The sequence below is a fragment of the Lissotriton vulgaris genome, chromosome 8 (genome assembly GCF_964263255.1).
Source record: "Lissotriton vulgaris chromosome 8, aLisVul1.2, whole genome shotgun sequence".
NCBI classification, from domain to species: Eukaryota; Metazoa; Chordata; class Amphibia; order Caudata; family Salamandridae; genus Lissotriton; species Lissotriton vulgaris.
Genome location: NC_141696.1, coordinates 1295648860 through 1295671663, shown reverse-complemented (window position 1 = coordinate 1295671663; position 22804 = coordinate 1295648860). Strand labels below are relative to the sequence as shown.

Below are 22804 nucleotides of genomic sequence, written 5' to 3'. Positions count from 1 at the left end.
GCATACCCATGCCCCAACACCAATCTTGATGCCATTGGTGTCCGGCTAGCCGGTCCCTTCCCTCTGCCACACTTATCCTAGTCCCTTTGGAGATCCGCTCCGACCGATCTCAACCAGTTAGCGAAGGGTTCCCAAAAGTCTGCTGGCCTAGATCTACTGGGCATCAATTCCTAGAAGACTGACAGTTGATACTTACAGTATGTGACAGCCCTGACCCAGTCAGCTATCGCAGGAGGGTTCTGCTTCTTCCAATGCATGGCCACCTGCCTTTTCGCCAGCAGTAGCAACATGGCTGTTAGTGTCCGGTGCTCTGTCGGAATTTCCTGTACGTACCCTGATAGTGACATCATCGGCGCTGCTGGTAATGAAGTGTTTATTATGCACCCTGTATGCCTAAAAATGTCTGTCCAATATTGCGCTACGGGTCCGCAGTCCCAAGCTAGGTGAAGAAACATGGCAGTCTGAGCACCGCATCTCCAACACCCCACATCTGGGTGTAAGCCCATGCTATGTAGTTGTGGTGGTGTGCGATATAAACTATGCAGAAAATTAAAGTGAAGAAGCCTCAACCTATAGTTAGGTGAAAGGCGTTCCAGCTGAGAGCAGCAGAACAGCAACAGCAACTGTAATGGTTACCTAGAGTTCTCCCTCCCATTTCGCTTTGGGGGTAGCGCAAGGATTGGAGATGTACCCTGCGTGATGCTGTAGATGCGTGTGATAAGTTTGTGGGGTGAGGAATTAGATACACATTCTCCAGCGCAGGCAAGGTGGGCGGCTCGCCTGGAAACTTCTTGTACCTGTACCTGCATGCTGCCCTGATCTGATAATATAAAAGCATGGCTGACGCCGTGGGTGGCCGTGGATCGCACATCTGTGTTAAGGTTAGGAATTCGCCTTCAGGAAAGAGGTCCCTTCCTTTCTGTAGGTTGTGTGATTTCGCCCTCATTTTAATTGCTTTGTCTAGTAAGGGGCTCAGTAGTGGGTTATCCCCTATGGACATGGAAGGCGCATAGAGCTCCTCCTGTCGTGCCCTCCTTGCAATTCCCCTCCACGCCCATCTCACCGCTTCCACTGTCTATTTCCTGAAGCATTTTTTTTATATGGTTTAAAAATAGCTGTGCTAGTGATCAATGTTTATGTACTGTAATCGCCTTTGCCCAAGTGCAGATACTTAATACCTGAATGTGATGACCACCACCTTTTTCTGTGATGTCAATAAAAAGATTTTTTTTTTTAAATGGCTGTGCTAAGCGGGAGTGGTGCTATTCTGGCACCACCCTACACCGTTCCAACCTCATGTGACGATAGCAATAGACAGAAGTGCAGGAATTGTGCTTGCATACAGCTCAAAGTCTGGAGCTCCCAACCCATCCCCCCCCCCTTCCCAGGCGTTAACGGCAACGTTAGTATTTTCCATGAGATTCTAGGTGGCTTACCCTCCAGCAGTTCCAATATGTTTGATCGTAACCCTTTAAAAAAGTGAACGTTCAACGGCATTGGAATGTTCACGAATAAATATAAAAATGTAGGGAGAATTACCATTTTTGCAATTGCTATACGCCCTGTTAAGGATAGTGGGAGACCCTTCCATCTTGGTATCTTGTCCTCCAGCCATTCCATTGCCCTGCCGTAGCTAGCCAGCCATATTTCCTGCATAGACTTACTTATTCTAATACCTAGATACCTCGTCTAACCCTCGGCCCATTGTATCGGGAATTCTGAGTCAAACTGGACTGTGGCCACAGTGAGTGGCAACATCGCCGATTTTTTCCAATTGATCAGAATCCCGGTCAGTCCGCCATAGCGTAGCAGTTCCCTCATCACTTCATCAAAGTTGTCTTTAGGGTTTGTCAGGTAAATAGTCATGTCATCTGCGTACATCGATATTAAAATTCTCCTGGATGTAAATCCAATGCTTTTCTGTGTATGATATTGTTGAAGCTTGGCTGCAAGTGGCTCTGTGGCTATTGCAAACAATAGTGGGCACCCCTGCCTTGTCCCTCTAGTGATGGTAAAGGGTTCAGATATTTGCCATTGAGCCTGACTCTCGCTGCTGGGTCAGTATACAGTATTTGGATCTGTTTGATAAAGACAGGGCGAAGGCCCAGACGTGCCAACAAAGATAAAATAAAATTTCCCTCCAGGGAGTCAAACGCTTTCGTAGCATCTAGGAGTACCGCTGTTGCCTGCACATGGGAGCTAGATAGTAGAGTACACCAAATATCGTCCTCAAGTTGTGGAGCGACCGGGTATGAATCCAGATTGATCTGGCAATGCTATTTGCGGTAGCATAGGCTGCAATATAGTCGCGATCAATTTGGCATATATTTTGGCATCTAGGTTTATCGGAGATAGTGGGCGGTATGAGTCTGGCTTGGTTGGGTCTTTATCCAGTATGGTCATTATGGTGGCCTCACGAAGCGTCGGGGGGACCGCACCAGTTTCCACTGCTTCCAGGTATACCTGTAGTAATTTGGGGGCAAGTATATCGGCATATTCCTTATAGAAAGCTGCTGTTAAGCCGTCCGCCCCTGGGGATTTATCAGACGGCATGCCATTTATAACTTGCTTAACGTCTTCCACTGTAATGGGCAGCTCCATGTACTCCCTGGCACCATTGTTAAACCAGGCTAGTGTTATATCATCCAAATAGTCAACTATGTCCGCTTGCGACGGATCGGTTTGGGAGGTGTATAATTGTTTGTAAAACCGGGACATTTCTCCCAGTATGTCTGGTGGTGTTCTAGCAATTTCCCCGCATCCCGTATGTAATTCAGTGATATAAGTAGACCCCCTAGGCATGCTAAGTAGTCCTGCTAGCGTCTTCCCCGGTCTCTCACTCTCCCCATATCTTCTGGCCTGAGCATGCTTATTTAAATATGCTGTTTCTCTCTCCGCTTCTTTTTGGAACTCTGTTAGCTTAGATCTTATCCTAGCTGTTGTCTCAGGGGACGTGCCTAGTATTTGCATGTGTTCCAGCTCTTGCAGTTCTCGCTCAAGTCTGCAAAGTGTGTTTCTGACTCCCGATTTAAGCGCTATGCAGTCACCCCTTATGACTGCCTTAAATGCTTCCCAGAGCATGCCCGGCGAATCCACCGTCCCTTCGTTTAGAGCGAAATATTCTGTAATCTTATTTTGCGGCTCTTCACGAAAGACTAAATCCAGTAGAGCACCAGAGGGAAATTTCCAGGTGAATGGCTGGACGTATGCAGGAGGCACACTGAGTCGTATCTGGGTAGGCACATGATCTAAGAAAGTGCGAGAGAGGTGTGTGGCGTCTATCACCCAGGTGTGAAGGTCCTTAGAGACCAACCAGTAGTCCAGGCATGACCACGCATTCCGATTGTGCGTAGCACAGGTGCCCACCCTGGCTGTTGGGTGTAGCATCCTCCAGGAGTCCACCAACTGGAGATCCTCTATGATGTCCTGCAGCATTGCTCCTGCCTTTGGGTGATGTGCGCAGGATGAGCCTTGTCTGTCTACCTGCGTCGACAGGACTACGTTAAAGTCTCCTTCCCACAGGATCGCAGTGTGCCCAAACGCTTGTACCTTCTGCCAGATATTTTTTAAAAATTTGGGACTGTCTGTATTGGGGCCATAAATGTTAATCAATGCTACCTGAGTATGTCACAACTCTCCCTGCAATATTATGTATCTTCCCTCTCTATCGGTGTCCATTTTGTGTGTTTGCCAGTGTAGGCCCCTTCGCATAAGTATCGCCACTCCCCTAGAGTAATTGGAGTAGCCAGCCTCCACTACCATCTCCTGTTTCTAAGCATGCTTGCTGATGCGCTTGTTAAATGTGTTTCTTGTAGGAAATATATATCCACCATGTGCCTTGTGAGATAAGAGTGGATCAGTCTCGATTTTCTGTGGTCATTTAGACCTCTGACGTTAATGTAAGTTTGTTGCGGCATGTCTACTCGTAGAATCCCAGACCCGTCTCATGCCTACCACCAGGATGCATGTCAACGTAGCACGTCAACGCGTGCGTATTTAGCCAATCTTCACCCCTCTGCAGACTTAAGCATTTCACAATATACAGCAGGCTTCCATTGTGCATTGTGCACACCCACGCACACAAGGCACTCCACAACCCCGGACCAGGGTACCTCAACAGCAGACTCAGCCTCTACACCCCCACCCGCCAACTACGCGCCCTCGCCACCATCCCCCGCATCCGAAAAGTGACCGCCGGCAGCAGATCATTCTCCTACCTCGCCCCAAAGGCATGAAACACCCTCCCCATCCTTCAGGAGAGTTCTCAAAACATGGCTCTTCAAACAGTAGCAGCTTTCCCCCTGCCCTCCCCCCCCCCGGCGCCTTGAGACCCTCACGGGTCTGTAGTGCGCTTTATAAATACTATGATTGATTGATTGATTGAATATGACCTCGCAAGTCACCACAGTCATCGCCTCATACTCACACACCCAGATCCCGAGAAAGGTTACAAAATGGCTCCTAATTAGCACCTGGACAAATGCCCCGTGCACCCTCGTTGCAAACAGGCTGGACTACGGGTACAGTCTATTTCTAGATCACCAAAATATTTACTATAAGCCTGCGGACCATTAAGAACTAGGCAGCAAGAATCATTCTGAACCTCCCATGCCAGATTTGCATCATACAATACGTGAAGGTGGCCCACTGGCTCCCCAAACACCAACAAGCATAATTCAAACACCACACTCAGACTTTCAAGCCACTACCTAACACCGCTCAGCATATGACAATCACATCTCTTTCACAAACCTTCCAGAAAGTTCCACTTGTTCGAACTCCCATTTGCACACATCAAACGCATACAGAAAACCAGAACCGGCAGGCAAGTCTTCTACAATTGTTCTTAAGCATGCAACAAGCAGCTGCTACAAAAGGGCTTTCTCCTCACTTCTTGAATTCCGCAAGAAGCTGAATACCTGGCTCTTCAAGTAGCACGACTAGGCCCCAGGTTTGGCTAGATTCACACCTGCTCAGCACTAGGATATCCTCCCAGGTGATCCTGTGTTCTACAAATCTGCATCACATTTAAAATGAAATGCCCACATTCAACTACTCTTAGACCTATATATATATATATATATATATATATATATATATATATATTATTCCACACACGGCGGATTAGGCGACGAAAGAGACCCAGACCTCCGTAGTTTCTTCTGGGCAGAGATGTTATTTATTTAGAGAGACCCAACACAACGCGTTTCAAGCCCGTAAGCCCTTGTTCACGTGTTCAATATATATACACACACATATACATATACATCTGTATATTTCCAATCTGAAAATTGCACACTCGAAGGCCAAGTATAAATCACCATGAATTTATTACCGCAACACTGCTACACGTTTCGACACCGTGGTGTCTTGATCACGGTGTCGAAACACGTAGCAGTGTTGCGGTAATAAATTCTTGGTGATTTATACTTGGCCTCCGAGTGTGCAATTTTCAGATTGGAAATATACAAAAGTTAATTGTTCCGGCGTTGGGCTCTGGCCGGCGTTGCACCACCCGACGATGGAATTGATTCCAAAAAGAGCCTATAAACTGTGTGTATATATATATATATATATATATATATATATATATATATATATATATATATATTCCACAAAAAAAGTCCCCAGAGACAGGATCGCACTCCGCAGCAGGTAAGTTTGACAAAACTCTTTAATTAGGCATGTGACTTCCCTTCCCCGTACATTGTCTGCAGGCCTGACGCGTTTCAAAGCTTTTGCTTCTCTTCAGAGGCCGGTATCCAGCAGGACGTTCTGTGAGGCTCTCTAATCTCCCAGCTGGAATGCTTCCAATCATCGCACAGCTTCCGGTGTGCCTCCATAAAGGGAATCCGTTTTTAATTGCATCTTGGGAATTGGAGTTTTTTAAGCCTAATTTGCACCCTCCATTAGGTTTGTCCGCTGTACCACAAGTTCAGACATTCTTTAAAGCCCTCCATTAGGCTCCCGAATGAGATTTCACATGACTTTAGTTTAAACCTGCTGTGCCCATCAAAACGTGACGTTACACTTTTGCGAGACCATTCCTATGCTCTTTGGCGGTGCGTGCTCCTCGCGGCCTGGAAGCACCGCGTATATAATCCACAAAAAAAGTCCCCAGAGACAGGATCGCACTCCGCAGCAGGTAAGTTTGACGGATTCCCTTTATGGAGGCACACCGGAAGCTGTGCGATGATTGGAAGCATTCCAGCTGGGAGATTGGAGAGCCTCACAGAACGTCCTGCTGGATACCGTCCAGCTTTGAAACGCGTCAGGCCTGCAGACAATGTACGGGGAAGGGAAGTCACATGCCTAATTAAAGAGTTTTGTCAAACTTACCTGCTGCGGAGTGCGATCCTGTCTCTGGGGACTTTTTTTGTGGATTATATACGCGGCGCTTCCAGGCCGCGAGGAGCACGCACCGCCAAAGAGCATAGGAATGGCCTCGCAAAAGTGTAACGTCACGTTTTGATGGGCACAGCAGGTTTAAACTAAAGTCATGTGAAATCTCATCCGGGAGCCTAATGGAGGGCTTTAAAGAATGTCTGAACTTGTGGTACAGCGGACAAACCTAATGGAGGGTGCAAATTAGGCTTAAAAAACTCCAATTCCCAAGATGCAATTAAAAACGGATTCCCTTTATGGAGGCACACCGGAAGCTGTGCGATGATTGGAAGCATTCCAGCTGGGAGATTGGAGAGCCTCACAGAACGTCCTGCTGGGTACCGGCCTCTGAAGAGAAGCAAAAGCTTTGAAACGCGTCAGGCCTGCAGACAATGTACGGGGAAGGGAAGTCACATGCCTAATTAAAGAGTTTTGTCAAACTTACCTGCTGCGGAGTGCGATCCTGTCTCTGGGGACTTTTTTTGTGGAATATATATATATATATATATATATATATATATATACACATACATACACACATACACACGTATATATTGTACTCTATTGTAATTGAATTTATAGAGTGCTTACTACCCCTGACGAGGCGTCAACCGCTTTTTCTGTGGAGTAGCACGCTACTCCTGAACCCACAAAGGATTAGTGGTGAACAATATAGTGAAATATGAAAGTAATTTGAGTGGTGGATATGTTAGTTATCTGGATTGAGAAGGATAATGGAGGAATAGAAAGGGAAAAAGGTTTGCATTTTTATACCGCTTTGCTACCCCTGACAAGGTGTTGGAATTGCTTTTCGGTGAGTAGCACACTACTCGAGAACCCATAAAGGATTAGTAGTGAATTAGTATAGCGAAAATATGAAAGTAATTGAGTGGTGGATATGTTCGTTATTTGGATTGAGAAGGATAGTGGAAGGACAGAGGGGTAAAGGTTTGCATTTATATAGTGCTTACTGTTATGTTTTCATCTTCTTGTTGTTTAATCTGCTCCTAGCAACAAGGTTCTTCTGTTGGAATCTGGTTTGTAGAATCCAGTAGAGGAAGCTTGATTGAGGAGCTGAGAGGTTGGCTCTGGGGGTCGTTGTGGATATTTACAATAAACCAACTTTTATCTTCAATTTGCCTTCTGTCATCACAAAAATGGCGACGAAGATGGGATCCAAGAATTAAAGAAGAACATCTACAGGAGGTTTGGACATTCTCAATACATTTATCGAAACTACTGGATTTTTCTAAAAAATAAAAAATTCGTAAGGGACGCCCAGATTGATCAACGCATATAGTGTTCTACAATAAAGTCAGTGTGTGTGAATCCTGACGATTGAAGATACTTTTAAAAAATTTGGAGTGAAATAACCATTGAGTTAAGATAACGCGTTATGGTTTTTAAAAAAACAGTACCTTGGTAACGCTGCGAGGAAGCCTAATCGTGTGTTGATCATATGTATGTGTGTGTGTGTGTGTGTTGGATTTCCAGATCGTAACTTGCCAAGTGCCTGCAGTGTTGTGAAGAATCCCGCGTTTGAGAAATTCAGCCCGTGTGGAGCGCTGTTAATGATAAATATGTCATCACGCTGGGGAGTTGACGATTAGGTCAGCCGGTCGTGAGAACAAAGCCAGTGGCAGGGCAAGCGCAATGAGGATTTGTTCGTGCAATTGAAAGAAGCGACTGCATTGGTCAAAAGCAACATGACGTATTAACAATGCATTGTCTGTATGTTAGGAACGGAAGGGTGAAGAAATTCACGGAGCCAGGAAATGGAAAATCTTTCTATTAAACATTCATGGTCACTTAAAAAACGATAATATTATAGAGATAAAGCAGCGTTTGAGGTGAGAAAAAACAAACATTGTTTTGAACTAGTGAAGAAGAAACGTCATTTAAACTGGTAAATAAATATTGTTTTGAACTCATTCACTGAAGGTACTTTCACATCAAGAGAACTGGAAAATACTTTACAACGCTGATCATTTTGATATCATTTTTAATTTGTTAATGTCACTGGGGTACTTACTAAAACAAAGTACATTTACAATTGCAGTACAATAGGAAAGCAGCATTTTAATATTATTACAGTTATAATTTAAACATTGTTCAGCTTTGGCTACACAATCTTCTATTCCCACACCACCAACATTTCTTCCTGAACCAGGTTCTCCTTGTATGGAGTGGGAGGATTAGAAGGAATCCTTCACCACTTATCTTGAAGCAATAGGTGGCGATGTGTTCATTCCTAAAAGGAAATTAGCTATATTGAAAGTGTGTTTAGGTGTCGAAGGAAGGAATGTATTGAATGCTTTACCAAAATTCCATCCAAATTCAAGGAATGCTGACAATTCTTCTGACGAGGAGGAAGATGTTAATGAAATGGTTTTAACTGCACTAGCGACAATTTGGTAAGAAATTAAGTATTGTTGTGGAAAGGCATACATTTTTTTTTTGTTATCAAAAAGGAGAAAAAATTGAATATGTAGCAGCACTTAGGAAATTATCTATAACTTGTAAATTTAAAGATCTGAGAGATGACATTATCAGGGATCAACTCATTAACAGAACGAATAATAAGAGAATCCAAGAAAAATTGTTAGATTTAAAATCTATTGAAATTGCAAGACGTTTAGAAAACACCTCTCGATATGTGAAAAAATTACCTAATACTTCAAAGGGAGAAACCGAACCAAATAAAGTGTGTCCAGTAAACTTTAGTTCAAGCAAAATAATTAAAAACAAGAATGATGATAACAGTACCACTGGAAACAAAATTGAGTGTGGTTGTAAAAACAATTGTTAAAAAATGTGGTAGCAATAGGCATAATGCTGATGCAATACAATGTCCTGCAACAAGAAGTCGCTGCTACAAATGTAAAAGAATTGGCCATTCTCTGGTGTGTAAAACCAATGAGACATCGGGTTTGAGAAGGACTATAAACAATATAGATGATGCTAGAACGAGCAGTGTCGAAGATACTACATATGATGATATTAAGTGACATAGAAGTGATGGTTGTAGAAGACGTAAACTCCTTACAAAATTAATCTAGAGATATGTACTCGCCTCCTAGATGCATTGTGTACATTAACAAGTCTGAAATACACATGTGGGCAGATTCTTGCTCTCCTTTTACTCTAATTGACAGGAATAATTGGATAAAATTAGGATCCACCATATTAATTCCTACTGATGTGGAAACATTAGGATATTGTGGAGTTAAATCGCCTGTGTTAGGTTATTTTAATGTCAATTTACAATTCAAAGACCGTTTCACCATAGCAAAAGTTTACGTTGTAGAAACTGGAAGGAATGTATTGGGTTGGAGAGAACAAAAAGGTTTAGGCATTATTTTAAACCCCAATCATCCTCAACAGGTTTTGTTAACTGATGTGAATGGAAAGAATAAATGGGTTGAAGAATTCCCTAAATTGTTTAAGGATGAATTAGGATGTCTAAAGGGGTTTGAGCATCAGATAATTGTCAAAAAGGATGCTAAACCTAAAGGTACACAAGGTGCGCAATATACCAATGGCATTACGGGACAAACAGAGGAATTGAAAAGGCTATGCAATGAGAAAATTATTGAGCCAATAGAAGCATCGGATTGGTTAAGTCCGATTGTGATCGCACACAAACCCAACGGCAAAATCCGCACGTGTGTGGATTTGAGAGATCTAAACGATTGTATATGGGTTGACAGATTTCCGTTACCCCGTATTAACAAAATGTTGTCGTGTGTTGAAGGTGGGAGGTTTTTGACGACTCTAGTGCTTATCATCAGGTACGATTACATGCAGATCCTAAACATTTGACATCCTTCATCACACCTGAAGGCGCATTTCAATTAATCAGGATGCCATCTGGTTTGGCCTCTGTGTAGGAAGGTGGATACCAGACTATGGTTACCCCAGATTTTTTTGCCTAGTGTTTAGCTGGTTTTCAACTTAGTTGGCATGGGATCGTGCTAATCAGGGCCCCAGGCTATCTGTTCTCGCTGTAAAATGGACTCCATGTACTTTAGGTATATCTCCAATTGGGAATTGGGTCACCTTATGAGCCCCTGTACAGTGTACTATAGGTACCCAGGGCATAGGTGCATCCAAGGCATACCAGGGGCTACAGAATGTATTATGCCACCCCTGGCTGGACACTCACGTTGACACAACTGGCTGATCACTCAGCTGGGAAAAGGTCCCAGCAGTATTCCTATATCTAACCTTATATCTAGACATATATATACACCTATAAGTCAGACCAATGGCAGGCCTTAACAATCCTGGAGGCAGAGTGCTTGGTTTTATGTGAGTTGGTGCTCTAGCATGAGCTGAGCATGTCTGCAGCTTTCGGAACTATGTCCTTATAGCTGTTCTAGGATATTGCCATACCATATACTCTTAAGTGCATTATGAACCTCGCGGTTAAATGCTAACTCTGGCTTGGCTTTATCAAAACATGTCGTGTAAGGTATCATACGCTTTGGAATACTACCCCCTCGCCAGTTCTGGCGACGGGGGTAGCATTCCACCATTCTAGAGGGAGAAGACATGTTGTTCCAACTAATCCCAGTTAAAGTTAACCAGAGCCTTAGCATCACAAAATGGATGCTGCTGCCACAGACACAAGTCTGACCTCCTGCTGCTGGGAGTCCTTCCAGCGAGGGAGGCTTGGACAATAGGTTTCCTGTCTTGGGAGGTGCTAGCACCACCACAGACAGGCTCTAGTGTATTGGGGCAGGGAGGGCTGAAAGAAATGAGACACTGCCTGGAGCACACAAGGTGTCCCATGCATAGTCCAGTTCAAACCGGTGCTGGGGCACTCCAGTCCCAGCTCTGGTGAGAAACTGGACAAAGGGAAAGGGGTTCATAGGAGGGACCTAGCAGGTAATCCAGCCCCTAGATTTGGTATATAGGTAGGAGCTGAGTCCCAAGACTTTAGATTTATCCTGACTGAAACTTGAAACGAAACTCTGGACCTTTGACGTTCTACCTGAAGATAGAAGACTGAAGAATCTCCCTTGTGGTCTAGGTGTGACCACCCTGCACAAGCTTTATCGGTTTACTTTGTCGACGCTCCCGCCGGAGCCCGAGCATAGAGCCTGACAAGACCCGGACTTCCAGACTTCCTTCAGCCCAATCCACAGTCCCAGCAAAGTTGAGACACGTGGAAGCGACGCGAGACGTGGGACCGGCCATCTTGGAAAGCCAGCGAATTGCTTTCTGTGCAGCTTCGGAGGCATCCTCGAAGCTGTGCATTGGGGATTGAGAAGCCCCAACCCCGAGCAACATCTGCACCGAAGATCAGCCCTCCACGAGTTCTGCGTGGGGCCCTTCTGCATTTTCCTGCGACGCGTCTGTCCGGTCACTTGCCCGTTGCCTAGTGGCCATCTTGACGACGAAACTTTGAATCTACACCGATGGTCTAGTTGCTCCAGACTGGCCCTTGCTTCCCTGAAAAGAAGAAGCCCATCAGACCTTGCTGGTCTGATTAAGAAACCAACTTAGATTCCTGCGTGGGTTGCCTTTGCCAAGGCTTGTTGGCTCCAATCCAGAAGCCGACACCACCGACAGCGAGAGCCTTCGTGGGACAGTCCGTGCCTGACTCCTGGTCGTCGTCGACGCCTCCTGGTCCACGTGGCTGCAGAGACAAGCTTCACGACATCACCTGATTGCTTCGCGACATCGCCTGGTGCCTTCCTGGTCACTGGCTAGTGACCCAGACTCTGTCCCCTCTGCTTTCAGGTACTCTTCATCCTTGATCCACCCTTGGATCCAACCGGACACTTCTCTCCTGGTCGCCTGCAGCATCTTTCTTCAAGGCTCCATAGGATTCAGCGACGAAACCTGACACACTTAGACACCTATGCACCCGCTTCCTGTGGGTGAGGTAACGCGAATACTTTGGTGCTCCTGGGAGTATTGACTATCCTAGTGTCTAGGTTTCAAGTAGCTTTCATCAAGTCCAGTCATAAGAGCCCTAAAAGAACTAGTTTGTAATTTTTTTGTTCCCATTCTAACTCTATGGTAACTTGCGTGTGAGCAAAGACTCTGCACACGCCTCCCGTGGGCCTCCTACTTCCTATCCTTTGGTAGTACAGTGTAGCCCCAGCGATTCCCTAGGCCTATCCTTTGTTTGCGACGTGTTTCTTATACCACTATTTTGGTATATGGTTTAGCGTGCCCCTAGGGCCCTACTGTATTTTGTGCAACTTATTGTATGATAATTAAGTATCTTGTTATGTGCTTGTGCCTCTGACCTCATAAAGAGTTCAGAGGGGTTGTTTGGAAATAAATACATATATATTTTATATACATCCTGTCTGGTGTCCTTTCATTTGGTATTAAAGGGGTTACATATGGTAAAACAGCTGGCTTCACATGCCCTCTTGAGTTTAGCCTAAGACTGCTTTGTCCATGCTACCACTAGGATGGCTGGTCTATAAGGTTGACTTTACAACCATCACCATAAGGGTTGTTTGGACTGGTGGAAGGTGCTCACTAGAATAGTGATCATCATATACCAGGCCAACTTCTCACACTCAGCATCTGCGGTTTTCCAAAGAATTATGCAAAAAGTTTTGAAGGATGTTAAAAATGCTCTTGTATTCCAAGATGATGTACTAATTTGGGGCATAGACGAAAATCAACATGATGAAGTGTTGAGAAATGTGTTGGTAAGGCTTCAAACTGCTGGTCTCACTATTAGTTTGAACAAATGTAAGTTTTGTCAACGTGAGGTAGAGTATCTAGGGCACACATGGTCTCAAAATGGAATAAAACCTAAATATATTTGGAAGACGTTTTAGAGAAAGCTACATCACCAGGTGATAAAGATCAATTAAGTTCATTCCTTGGTTTGGCAGAATATTATGCAAAATTGTGCACCATTTTTCTGACATAGTTCAACCATTACGGAATGTTATGAAGAAAGGTGTTAACTTTGAATGGTTAGAAGAGTGTCAAAATGCTTTTTGCATGATAAAAAAAGCTGTAGCTAATGCCACAACCTTGAGATCCTTCAATCCACTATATAAATCCATCATTGTAACTGATGCAAGTGATTATGGTCTAGGAGCGGTGTTAATGCAGGAACAGGACGGAAAAGAAAATATAATTGCATTTGTATCACGCACTTTGAAGGGGGCTGAACCATCTTATTTCACTATGGAGAAGGAAGCATGGGGGGATACAAAATTTTCGTGTATATGTATGGGGTCCAAAATTTGAACTTCGCACAGATCACCGACCTTTGATAGATGTTTTCACTACTTCAGGTGCAAGTAGAGCTACCCCGCATATTCATTTGAATTAAAATATGTACCAGGGGTAAAGAACGTGAATGCTGACTGTTTATCACGATTACCTATGAATAGTAATGATGATGGAAATGATGATGACGATTTAGATAATTGAAGGTAATTGGATAATTGAAGGTAAGTAAACAATTTAATAAATAAAACTAATTTCATAGCACACCCTGCATCACATTTTGCGATGCAGGGCGCGCTACGAAATTAGTTTTATTAATTAAATTGTTTACTTACCTTCAACTATCCATACTCCGATGTTTAGCACCCCTCACCCTGCCCCTCCCCCGCCCCGCCTCTCCGCCCCACCGAAACTCCCTCCACGGGCCGTGGCTGTAATTTGCCTTCGCCTTTGCAGGTCAGGGTAGGGTAGAGGAATCTGCATACCTGTGGGTGGAAGGCACTAGCTTGATTACACCTGGAGTGGTCATTATAGCAGTGTTCCTGTTTAGCGGACATTTTTTTTCCAGATTTCCCGATTCCTAGGCTATTTGAAATCTTGTTTTCCTGAATTTCCCCTATTACGGAGTTATAGCCAACTACTTGTTTCTTGTAATAGCGGTCCTGCAGTGCTTCCTAATTTCATTAACAGCACTATTTTTGTGCACCCTTGTTTCTTGAACTTCCACTATTTCAGCAATTAGCATTTTCCTACTGTTTGCCTTTCGTTTCTGTTTAATAGATCTAGTCCCAGTGTGCTATATTCTTGTCACTGCAAACTTGGCTTCCAGTCTCCTAGTGACAGGGGTGTGGAATTTCTATAGCTTAACACCCAGGACATATATTGTTTGGGGTCCGGGGCAACACGTTTTCTTGTGTACTTTGTCCTTGGGACAAGTAGGCCCAACCCCCTACAGCACAAACCCTTTGGCTGCCAGTTTACACTACAATATTATGGATCAGGGAAAGGCATTGCCAGCAGGTAAGGTAACATTTGTGCCCATGTGTTAATGCTGTTCAAACTTGGATTTACGGTTCATTAATGCAAAGGCTTCATTATTAGCGTGAGCGCTCTAAGTAAATGTAGTAAGCTCAGAGTGTACTTTTGACAATGCTTGGAGTACAAAAATGTGTACTCGCGTTTTCAATGTTTAGAAATATGAGACTATGTATATTGCTCCCAGAATGCTCTCGGTTAAGATGCAAATATTTGCGAAAGCTTGAAAAAACAAGAGGATTCTCAGCTTTCAAAATAAAAAGTTCACCAAAAAATGCAAGTAGGAAAAAAACTCTTCGCTAAACTGCTGTAAAATGTTAGGTACCATTTCTTGCAGCATCATTTAGTAAAATATGTTGATGAATACTATCATTTCCTAAAATTATTCATAATGGAAGATCAGTGTAACCAGTTACAATAAGATAATGGTAAGCATAAAAATAAACAAGCACCTGCAAAGCTGGTAGATCTGAAATAGGTGGTCAGCCTTTTGGTTTGCCAACGTGTGTCCTGTCTTGGCATGGTTTTTGTAAAACCTTATTGGTGTGGGAGCTGCCGAGGCCTCACCATTATAGCAAACATTGGTAAAAGTAAAATTAGTTTTTGGTCTCAAAAAGCACACATTGCCACAGTAGTTCCTGGCACTGGACCAAACGACTTTGTATGCGATATGCTCCTTGCCAAAGAGCAGAAAATTGTCGCTCACAGTGAAGTAAGGAAGGGGAGAGAGAGCGAGAGAGCAAGAGAGCGAGCGGGAATTTTAATAAACACAAACGTTCATGGTTTACTCTAGTCCTACATAGGGGCCCAATTATTAAAGATAGTCTCCAAAGTGCACCCATGGTATATGTCCTTGCATTAATTGCAGATTTACAAGTAGGTCAAGAACTAGTACTCATAGAAAATATTTGTCAACTGCATTTCAGCATGAGCAAATTCGCACATGTATATTTACTCGTGCATAAATCTTTTGAGTGTATGCAAGTTCACTTTCCCTCCAACCACTTTATTCCCAGCCCTGGAAGAGGTTTGCCATTGTCAGGAGGAAGTACATTTCCAACCTCTCTAAGTATGGGAATAGATTAAAGAAGAGTTGGTGAAAACCCTTAAAACATGCAAGTTAGTAGATTTCCAGAGACTCAAAAAGGGCTATCCAACTGGAACTAATGTTCACCATAACCTTCAGCCCCAGTATCTGTGGAAACACGGCAAGATAAGGGAATTGCTAGTATTCAAACACTGCTAGGCCATAATTTGTCCCCACATTTACATGGCACAAAAGGGACGAGTGGAATTTGTTACAGGACAAGTAGATTTATGAAGCAAAATGCCCCATCGGCAAGTAGAATTTTATCAAATTCCTCACCCCTGGCCTAGTATGGTTTACTTGTTTGTTTTCTCTGCTTACATTTAAAGCACTATTCTTCTCTAACTTCTGTTCAGTAGTGGCCATGTAATGCGGTTCTCCAATCTTGCAGTTACCTTCTTCAGTGTTTCTGTAGGACTGCCACGATTCGTGGGCTCAGAAGATAACCTGGAACATCACCATAGATGGTATCCCTACAGACTACCTTTTCTTGTTGTCCTACATGTGGATATTTTGCAATTAGCATCTGTAATAGCAATTTTAGATGAGCAACTTGGTGAAGCTCGGTCTTTCAGTGTGGAGCAGCTTTGCGTTTTATCGCACATGCCCTTAATTATTAGTGTTGTATTTAGGATTTACACATCCTAGATGTTCATTATTCTGAAAGCTGAATAGCCTCACGTGTCTGTTCCTTCTGAAGTTTGACTTTCTTGCTCCTTTGTACAGAACTTCCGCACTGGGCCCCTTTTGTCTTCAGACTCACGGTGTGATCTTGGACAACTCCGTTACCAGTAGTCTCTTTACTTAGTCTACCCTGCTACCAGTCTTTCCTAGACCCTCAATAGGATGTGAAATAACTTGTCCAGTCAGATAATCACATGCTTTGTTATTTCAAGCCTCTCTGTATTTTACATAGCAGTATTAAAAGCATAAATGTACTGCCTTGGTGCAAGTAGCCTTCCCCAATAGTTTGTGATTTTCACTGGTTAATGAGACTGCCTTGGTGAGGGTGGAGCTTAAAACTGTGATTTTCACTGGTTAATGAGACTGCCTTGGTGAGGGTGGAGCTTAAAACTATCACTGTTAAGATTTGAAACCAAACTTTAAGTAAAAGATAGTTACCTCAGTTTCGTTCAACCTTTATTCTGACCAATTTTGAAGAATTCAAATGTACACCTGCTGAAACAACTACAGAACCATATACAGCACTCGTGTTCACGCGATTTTCTGTCCTAGACTGCCTCCTCCTGCTGCAACACGTTTTGTATTGCTTATTAAGATAGGAGAATGCAACTACAGTTCTATGATGTTGCTTTTTACAATTTGACTACTGCTGATTCGCTTGTATTTTCATGGCAGAAGACCTAAAACAGCATCTTGGAAACCTTTTTCAGCTGAAACGCACAAACTGTGTCCCTAGCCAGCCACATACAAACCCTATGGTAAGTAGTCTACCAGAAGAGAGGTGGGCTCCTTCTACAGCAACGGTCACAGAAAAAAAGATCTGAGGGGGAAAGAGGTTGGACATTGCAGAGGAGCTAGGGCGAGGTAATGACTTGACACTGCAAACCGACTTAGCTCCTTCCCTTCTACACTGATGAGACTCTGGTCAACATTCACAGTACGCCCACCTTAGTCAACTTCAAACACTCCAAAACTCCCTTCCACATTAATCATCAATGCTAGCCTTCAGGTACACATAACCCATAGATAAATAACTTCACTGGCTACTAGTGAAAGACCATTGACAACATGTGTAGAAGCAGTTTCCTGTAGCATAAGGTTTCAAAGAGCCCCAGGGCTAATGGAAGAGCCAAATCCATGATGCATTCCAACAGTATGCAAACCACTCAGGAACTCAGTCAGGGACTCACCAGCTAGCATCAAATACGGTGCAATCTGGTGGACTTAGTACAAGAATTCATTGTTAAAGTTCTTTCCTCACAGCTATGTGGAACTTCCTTTCAAGCTGGTTCCCAATAACACATATATGAATCAAGTCTAATTGATAGAACTTTGGAAAGCTTCAACATTCTGAACACACCTTTCTCAGTCACTTTAGCATTCTCAGGCAGGTCTTCTATATCCGGTTGGTTCATTCTTAGCACAATCACTCACAAGAGCAGCATTATTGACTTAGGGTTGTAAAACAGCTCAACCTCAGAGGAATCTGGTACTTCACTTGATATCAACCTTGGGAGAGACTAGGTAACCTGTGAACGTACTATATTGTGCCATACGAAAATGATGAAGGTCAATGCAGAATACCTAAAATCAAAATGGACTACAGATGTAGGTATGAAAATTAAGAATTGTAATGGCCAACTGTGTATTGCTATCCCACCAGATCATGTCATAAAACATTTCACTTACCGGTTTCGGCATGGTTTCTCTTGTTAGAAGCACAGGTCCCCAATGTCTGCTGTTACGGAATCCACAGCTTTCTGTTGAAGTTTAACACAAAACAGTGAAGGTTTTTATTTTTTTTTATTTTTTTTTATAGCTAAGCACTGGAGTACAATATGCATTTTGCTACAGAGCAGAAAGAAAAATGCTGGTGCTATTTCAAGAACAAAATACTTTTTACCAGGTCACAGCCACGGTATTGTAAAATCAAAGTGAAGTCTTCATCTGCAGAGGTTAAAAGAATTATATCCAAACATAACAGCTGTTCAAAAGAACATTTATTGTTGATTAATGCAACGGCATGAATGCGAAGGTGACTGTAGAAAAGGAAAAAAAACGGAAAAAACCGTAACACAGAAACGCATCCACCAAGTTCAATTTCCATTGCTGACACGGATTCAATATTGAAAACGTAATACATTTGCAGAATATAGCAACTGTGGCTACTGCTAAGGCTCCTAGATTGCAAACTAATGATACACAGAAATATGTCATCTTGTGCATTCTAACTCAGACCCTAAAATTAATTGTCCCTGCTTCTGTGAAGCTGAAAAACAGGGCAACCAGTGCTATATTTGTCATCTGTGAAACAAAATCCAAACCACGCGTTCAATTAGCAAAGTGTCTTTCAACAATGTACAATGAAATAACTCAGTTTCTCCTGAAAACTATCAATGTGCCGGTACCAAGAATATCGGAAGAAAAAATATAGGTTCTACTATACTCTATTATTTTGCATGTTGGAAAACCAAGTAGGAACTAGTTAAGGCAGCTGGTGACATACTGTAAAGTAAAACGCACGGACATATTGCGGTCATCGCGCTACTCATTCAAGAAACCATTTGCTAACCCCAAAGAACTCGAACTACCATTCCATCTCCCTGCTGCCCTTTCCCGCTAAAGTCCTCAAAGGCTATCAATCTTTTGGACACCTCTCTGGCAGAATTCCACACCAACCAAAGCACCGAAACAACCCTTATCGCAGCCACAGATTACCTCCGGTCCCTCCTTGACCAGGAAAAATCAGGGGCTGTGATCATCCTGGACCTCTCAGCAGTGTTTTTTTTAGGTTTCGCCTATTATCATTCGCTTGCGAATGTAATAGGCGAAAATTCAAGGGCTCGATCGACTAGTGAAACCACTGCGATTTCTTCACAGTGCATGTGAGTCACGTGACCACAAAAGCGGGTCACGTGACCACACAAGCACGCGCATCTCGCTAATCCGCCTGCCTCCCCTCGATCGCATTCCCGCCCCCCCACCAGGCTCTCCCGCCCCCATCCGGCTTCCCTCCGCGCATCTGCCTGCCACACTTCTCCCCTCGCTCGCATTCCCGCCCCCCCCCCCCCCCCACCAGGCTCTCCCGCCCCCATACGGCTTCCCTTGTCCCCTCTGCTTTTTTTTCCGGCTTTCCCGGTTTTAGCTTGTAATTTTTTCGTTTCTATTTTTCGCTTCTCATCGTTTTCTTGTTTTCCCCCTCCCTTTCTCATCACGTTGCTCGTCATTTCCTTGTTTTTTGTTGCAGTTACTCCCATTTAATCCCCACTTTTCTGTGCACTTTCATTGCCGCGATTCTATACCTCGTAGAATTTTTTTATACTCATAAGAGTATTGTTTGCTTTTCAGCCGTCGCTCATGTGCCCCTCTCTCCCAATCTACTTTCCATGTTGCTCTGTCGCCAGCGTCCTTCTCCCCCACCCGCTCTACACTGCTCTTTCACCCATTGCTTCTCCTACCTACCCACGCCCTCTGTTACTTCACCTCACCCACACCTCACTGCTCGTCTCTTCGACCCCGCCCTCTGGTGTTCCTCATGCACTCCTACCTGCTCCCTCCATGTGACTTTCGCCACAAACCCTGGCCCTCTGCGTTACTTCTCCCAACCTGCGCCTTCAGCATTGCTTCTCTCCCAATCTACTTTCCATGTTGCTCTGTCGCCAGCGTCCTTCTCCTCTACCCGCTCTACACTGCTCTTTCACCTATTGCTTCTCGTACCTACCCACGCCCTCTGTTACTTCACCTCACCCACACCTCACTGCTCTCCTCTTCGCCCCCGCCCTCTGATGTTCCTCATACACTCCTACCTGCTCCCTCCATGTGACTTCCGCCACAAACCCTGGCCCTCTGCGTTACTTCTCCCAACCTGCGCCTTCAGCATTGCTTCTGCCCACACCGACCCTCCGTCTTTCTCTGCTATCAGCAGTTTAAAAAAATAATAATTTACGTTTCCAGTTCCGTAAATTAAAAAAAAAAAAGTGTCATTTTGTAGGCATGAGCATTGGTGGATCATACACTCCTTCAAAATAATGTGACCGCTGCTCTGTCAAAGGATAGCATTACAAAGCATAGTATAACAAAGCAAAGCATAAAGCATAGCATAACAAAGCATAGCATAACAAAGCATAGCATAACAAAGCATAGCATAGCATGACATCATAACAAAACACAACAAAACATAGCACAACAAAGCATATTATAGCATAGCAAAACAAAGTATAGCATAAAAACCAGCATAGCGTAACAAAACCTAGCATAACTAAACAAAACCTAGCATAACAAAGCATAGCATGACATCATAACAAAAAACATAGCATGACAAAACATAGCATAGCAAAACAAAGCATAGCATTAACAAAACATAGCATAGCATAACAAAACACAGCAAAACATAGCAAAACAAAACATAGCATATCAAAACAAAGCATAGCATGACATCATAAGACACAACAAATCATAGCATAACAAAACAAAACCTAGCAGAACAAAACCTAGCATAACAAAACAAAACATAGCAAAACACAACTAAGTATAGTGTAGCATAACATAGCATAGCATAGCAAAACACAACACAACATAGCATAGCATAACAAAGCATAGCATAACAAAGCATAGCATAACAAAGCATAGCATAACAAAGCATAGCATAGCATAACATAGCATAGCATAACATTGCATAGCAAAACAAAGCATAGCATAATAAAACACAACAAAACATAGCATAGCATAACAAAACATAGCATAGCATAGCATAACAAAACATAGCATAGCATAACAAGACATAGCATAACAAAGCATAGCATAGCATAGCATAACAAAACATAGCATAGCATAACAAAGCATAGCATAACAAACAAGCACTGGCGTTGCCAATAGGTTTCGCATTTGGAAAGTTGGAGCTATTGGTTTTGTAAATGACATTTTATATTTATATATTGTTATTGACAATGCCAATAACGATATATAAATATAAAATGTCATTTACAATACCAATAGCTCCAACTTTCCAAATGCGAAACCTATTGGCAACGCCAGTGCTTGTTTTAATCAGCTAGCATGGAAGGTCAGAAGATAATGGACGCCTCTAAAAGTAGAAATAGTTACACAATTAAAATGGAGTATGAGGACCTTATTGAGGACGGAACGAGTGAAGTTACTAGTGAGTTGCACTTTGCTCAGAAAGGAGATGTGTCTTACACAGAAGTGTGCAGGCTGCTGTAGTCGATCTTTATAGGTCTGACTCCACCTTTCATTTTTTCAATTGTGCAAGTAATATGCAGCACCGTGAAGCTGCAAGACGGATGAGAGTGCTATACTGAAAGCACACTGTTGGTTGTGATTGCTGTAATCCAGCGATACAAAACCATCTGCTATGAGCCTAGGGCCTCTTCTCGCTAGGTTGGGGGTTAGTCCCGCCCAGCATGCAATGGGCAAACTCGTACGGGTTGGTACTCTCAGGCTGGGTGTCAGGAGCCCCCCTTTGACAGGTAAAAGTCTTGCCGGGCCATGAGCTGTCCTGACCACCCCCAAGACATTAGGCTTGTTCAATTATTCACCACCTCTAAATTAGCTAGTGTGGTGCCACGTAGTAACATTTGCGCATGCAACAAATAAGAGTCAAGTCAAGTCAAGAGATTTATATAGCGCGCTACATACCCAGAGGGTCTCAAGGCGCTTGAAGAAGGGTGGGGAATTACTTGTCGAATATCCACGTTTTAAGTTGCTTTCTGAATGCTAGGTGGTTCTGAGCTCTTGTGGGGGAGCGACCACTTCTGAAAGCGCCAGAGATGTCACTATTTTTTTCTTGCTGTCTGTCGGAGAGCTTTTTTTTTTTGCAGCCAATAACATATTACGGTCATTGCGCTACTCCTCTAATTTCATGATTATTTCGCGAATTGTGAAATGCTGGAGGGTGTTCCTGAGTGGACGCAGTACATGGTGGTTGTGGTGTATTGAATGGTGAGATGGTCCCAGGTGGTCCTGTTTATTGTTCGTTGGGGGTGAAAAGGAAGAGGATGTCGGTGGTGTTGGGTTTCGAAGTTTTTGTAGGTGGTAGGAATTTTGCAGGGGAAGAAGTCAGCCATGGTGTCACAGAGTTCCTGGGAAGGGGTGACAATATAGATGGGGCTGGAGAACTCGGCAATTGTTGAAGAGTTCTTTGCTGCATATGGAACTTGCTTCGATGTGGTCAGCAAAGGCGCTCTTTTTCTTTACCTTCAGGAGATGGTGTTATTGGCAGAGGGATGTTTTGAATGTGGCTCAGTATTCTTGCTGGTGCGTCAATTCCTTCGAGTCATCTGTAGGTTGCGTTTCATGGTTCTTAGTTATGTGGTGTACATACTGGCTTGTTAGGAGGACCTCTTGCGTTTGGTGGTTTTAACGGGGTGACCGCCAGCACAG

The 22804-nt window shown here is 43.5% G+C and overlaps 1 protein-coding gene across 2 annotated transcripts in view; it reads right to left on the bottom strand.

The window, feature by feature from the left end:
* The window catches only part of RDX (radixin), a 441143-nt gene that overhangs the window by 354170 nt on the left and 64169 nt on the right, over positions 1-22804 (bottom strand). For both annotated transcript variants that reach the window (XM_086935225.1, XM_086935226.1), the window contains exon 2: positions 18095-18165. In XM_086935225.1, the coding sequence (XP_086791351.1) occupies positions 18095-18106 (12 nt within the window). In that variant the 5' untranslated portion in view covers positions 18107-18165. The remainder of the gene's footprint in view (positions 1-18094; positions 18166-22804) is intronic.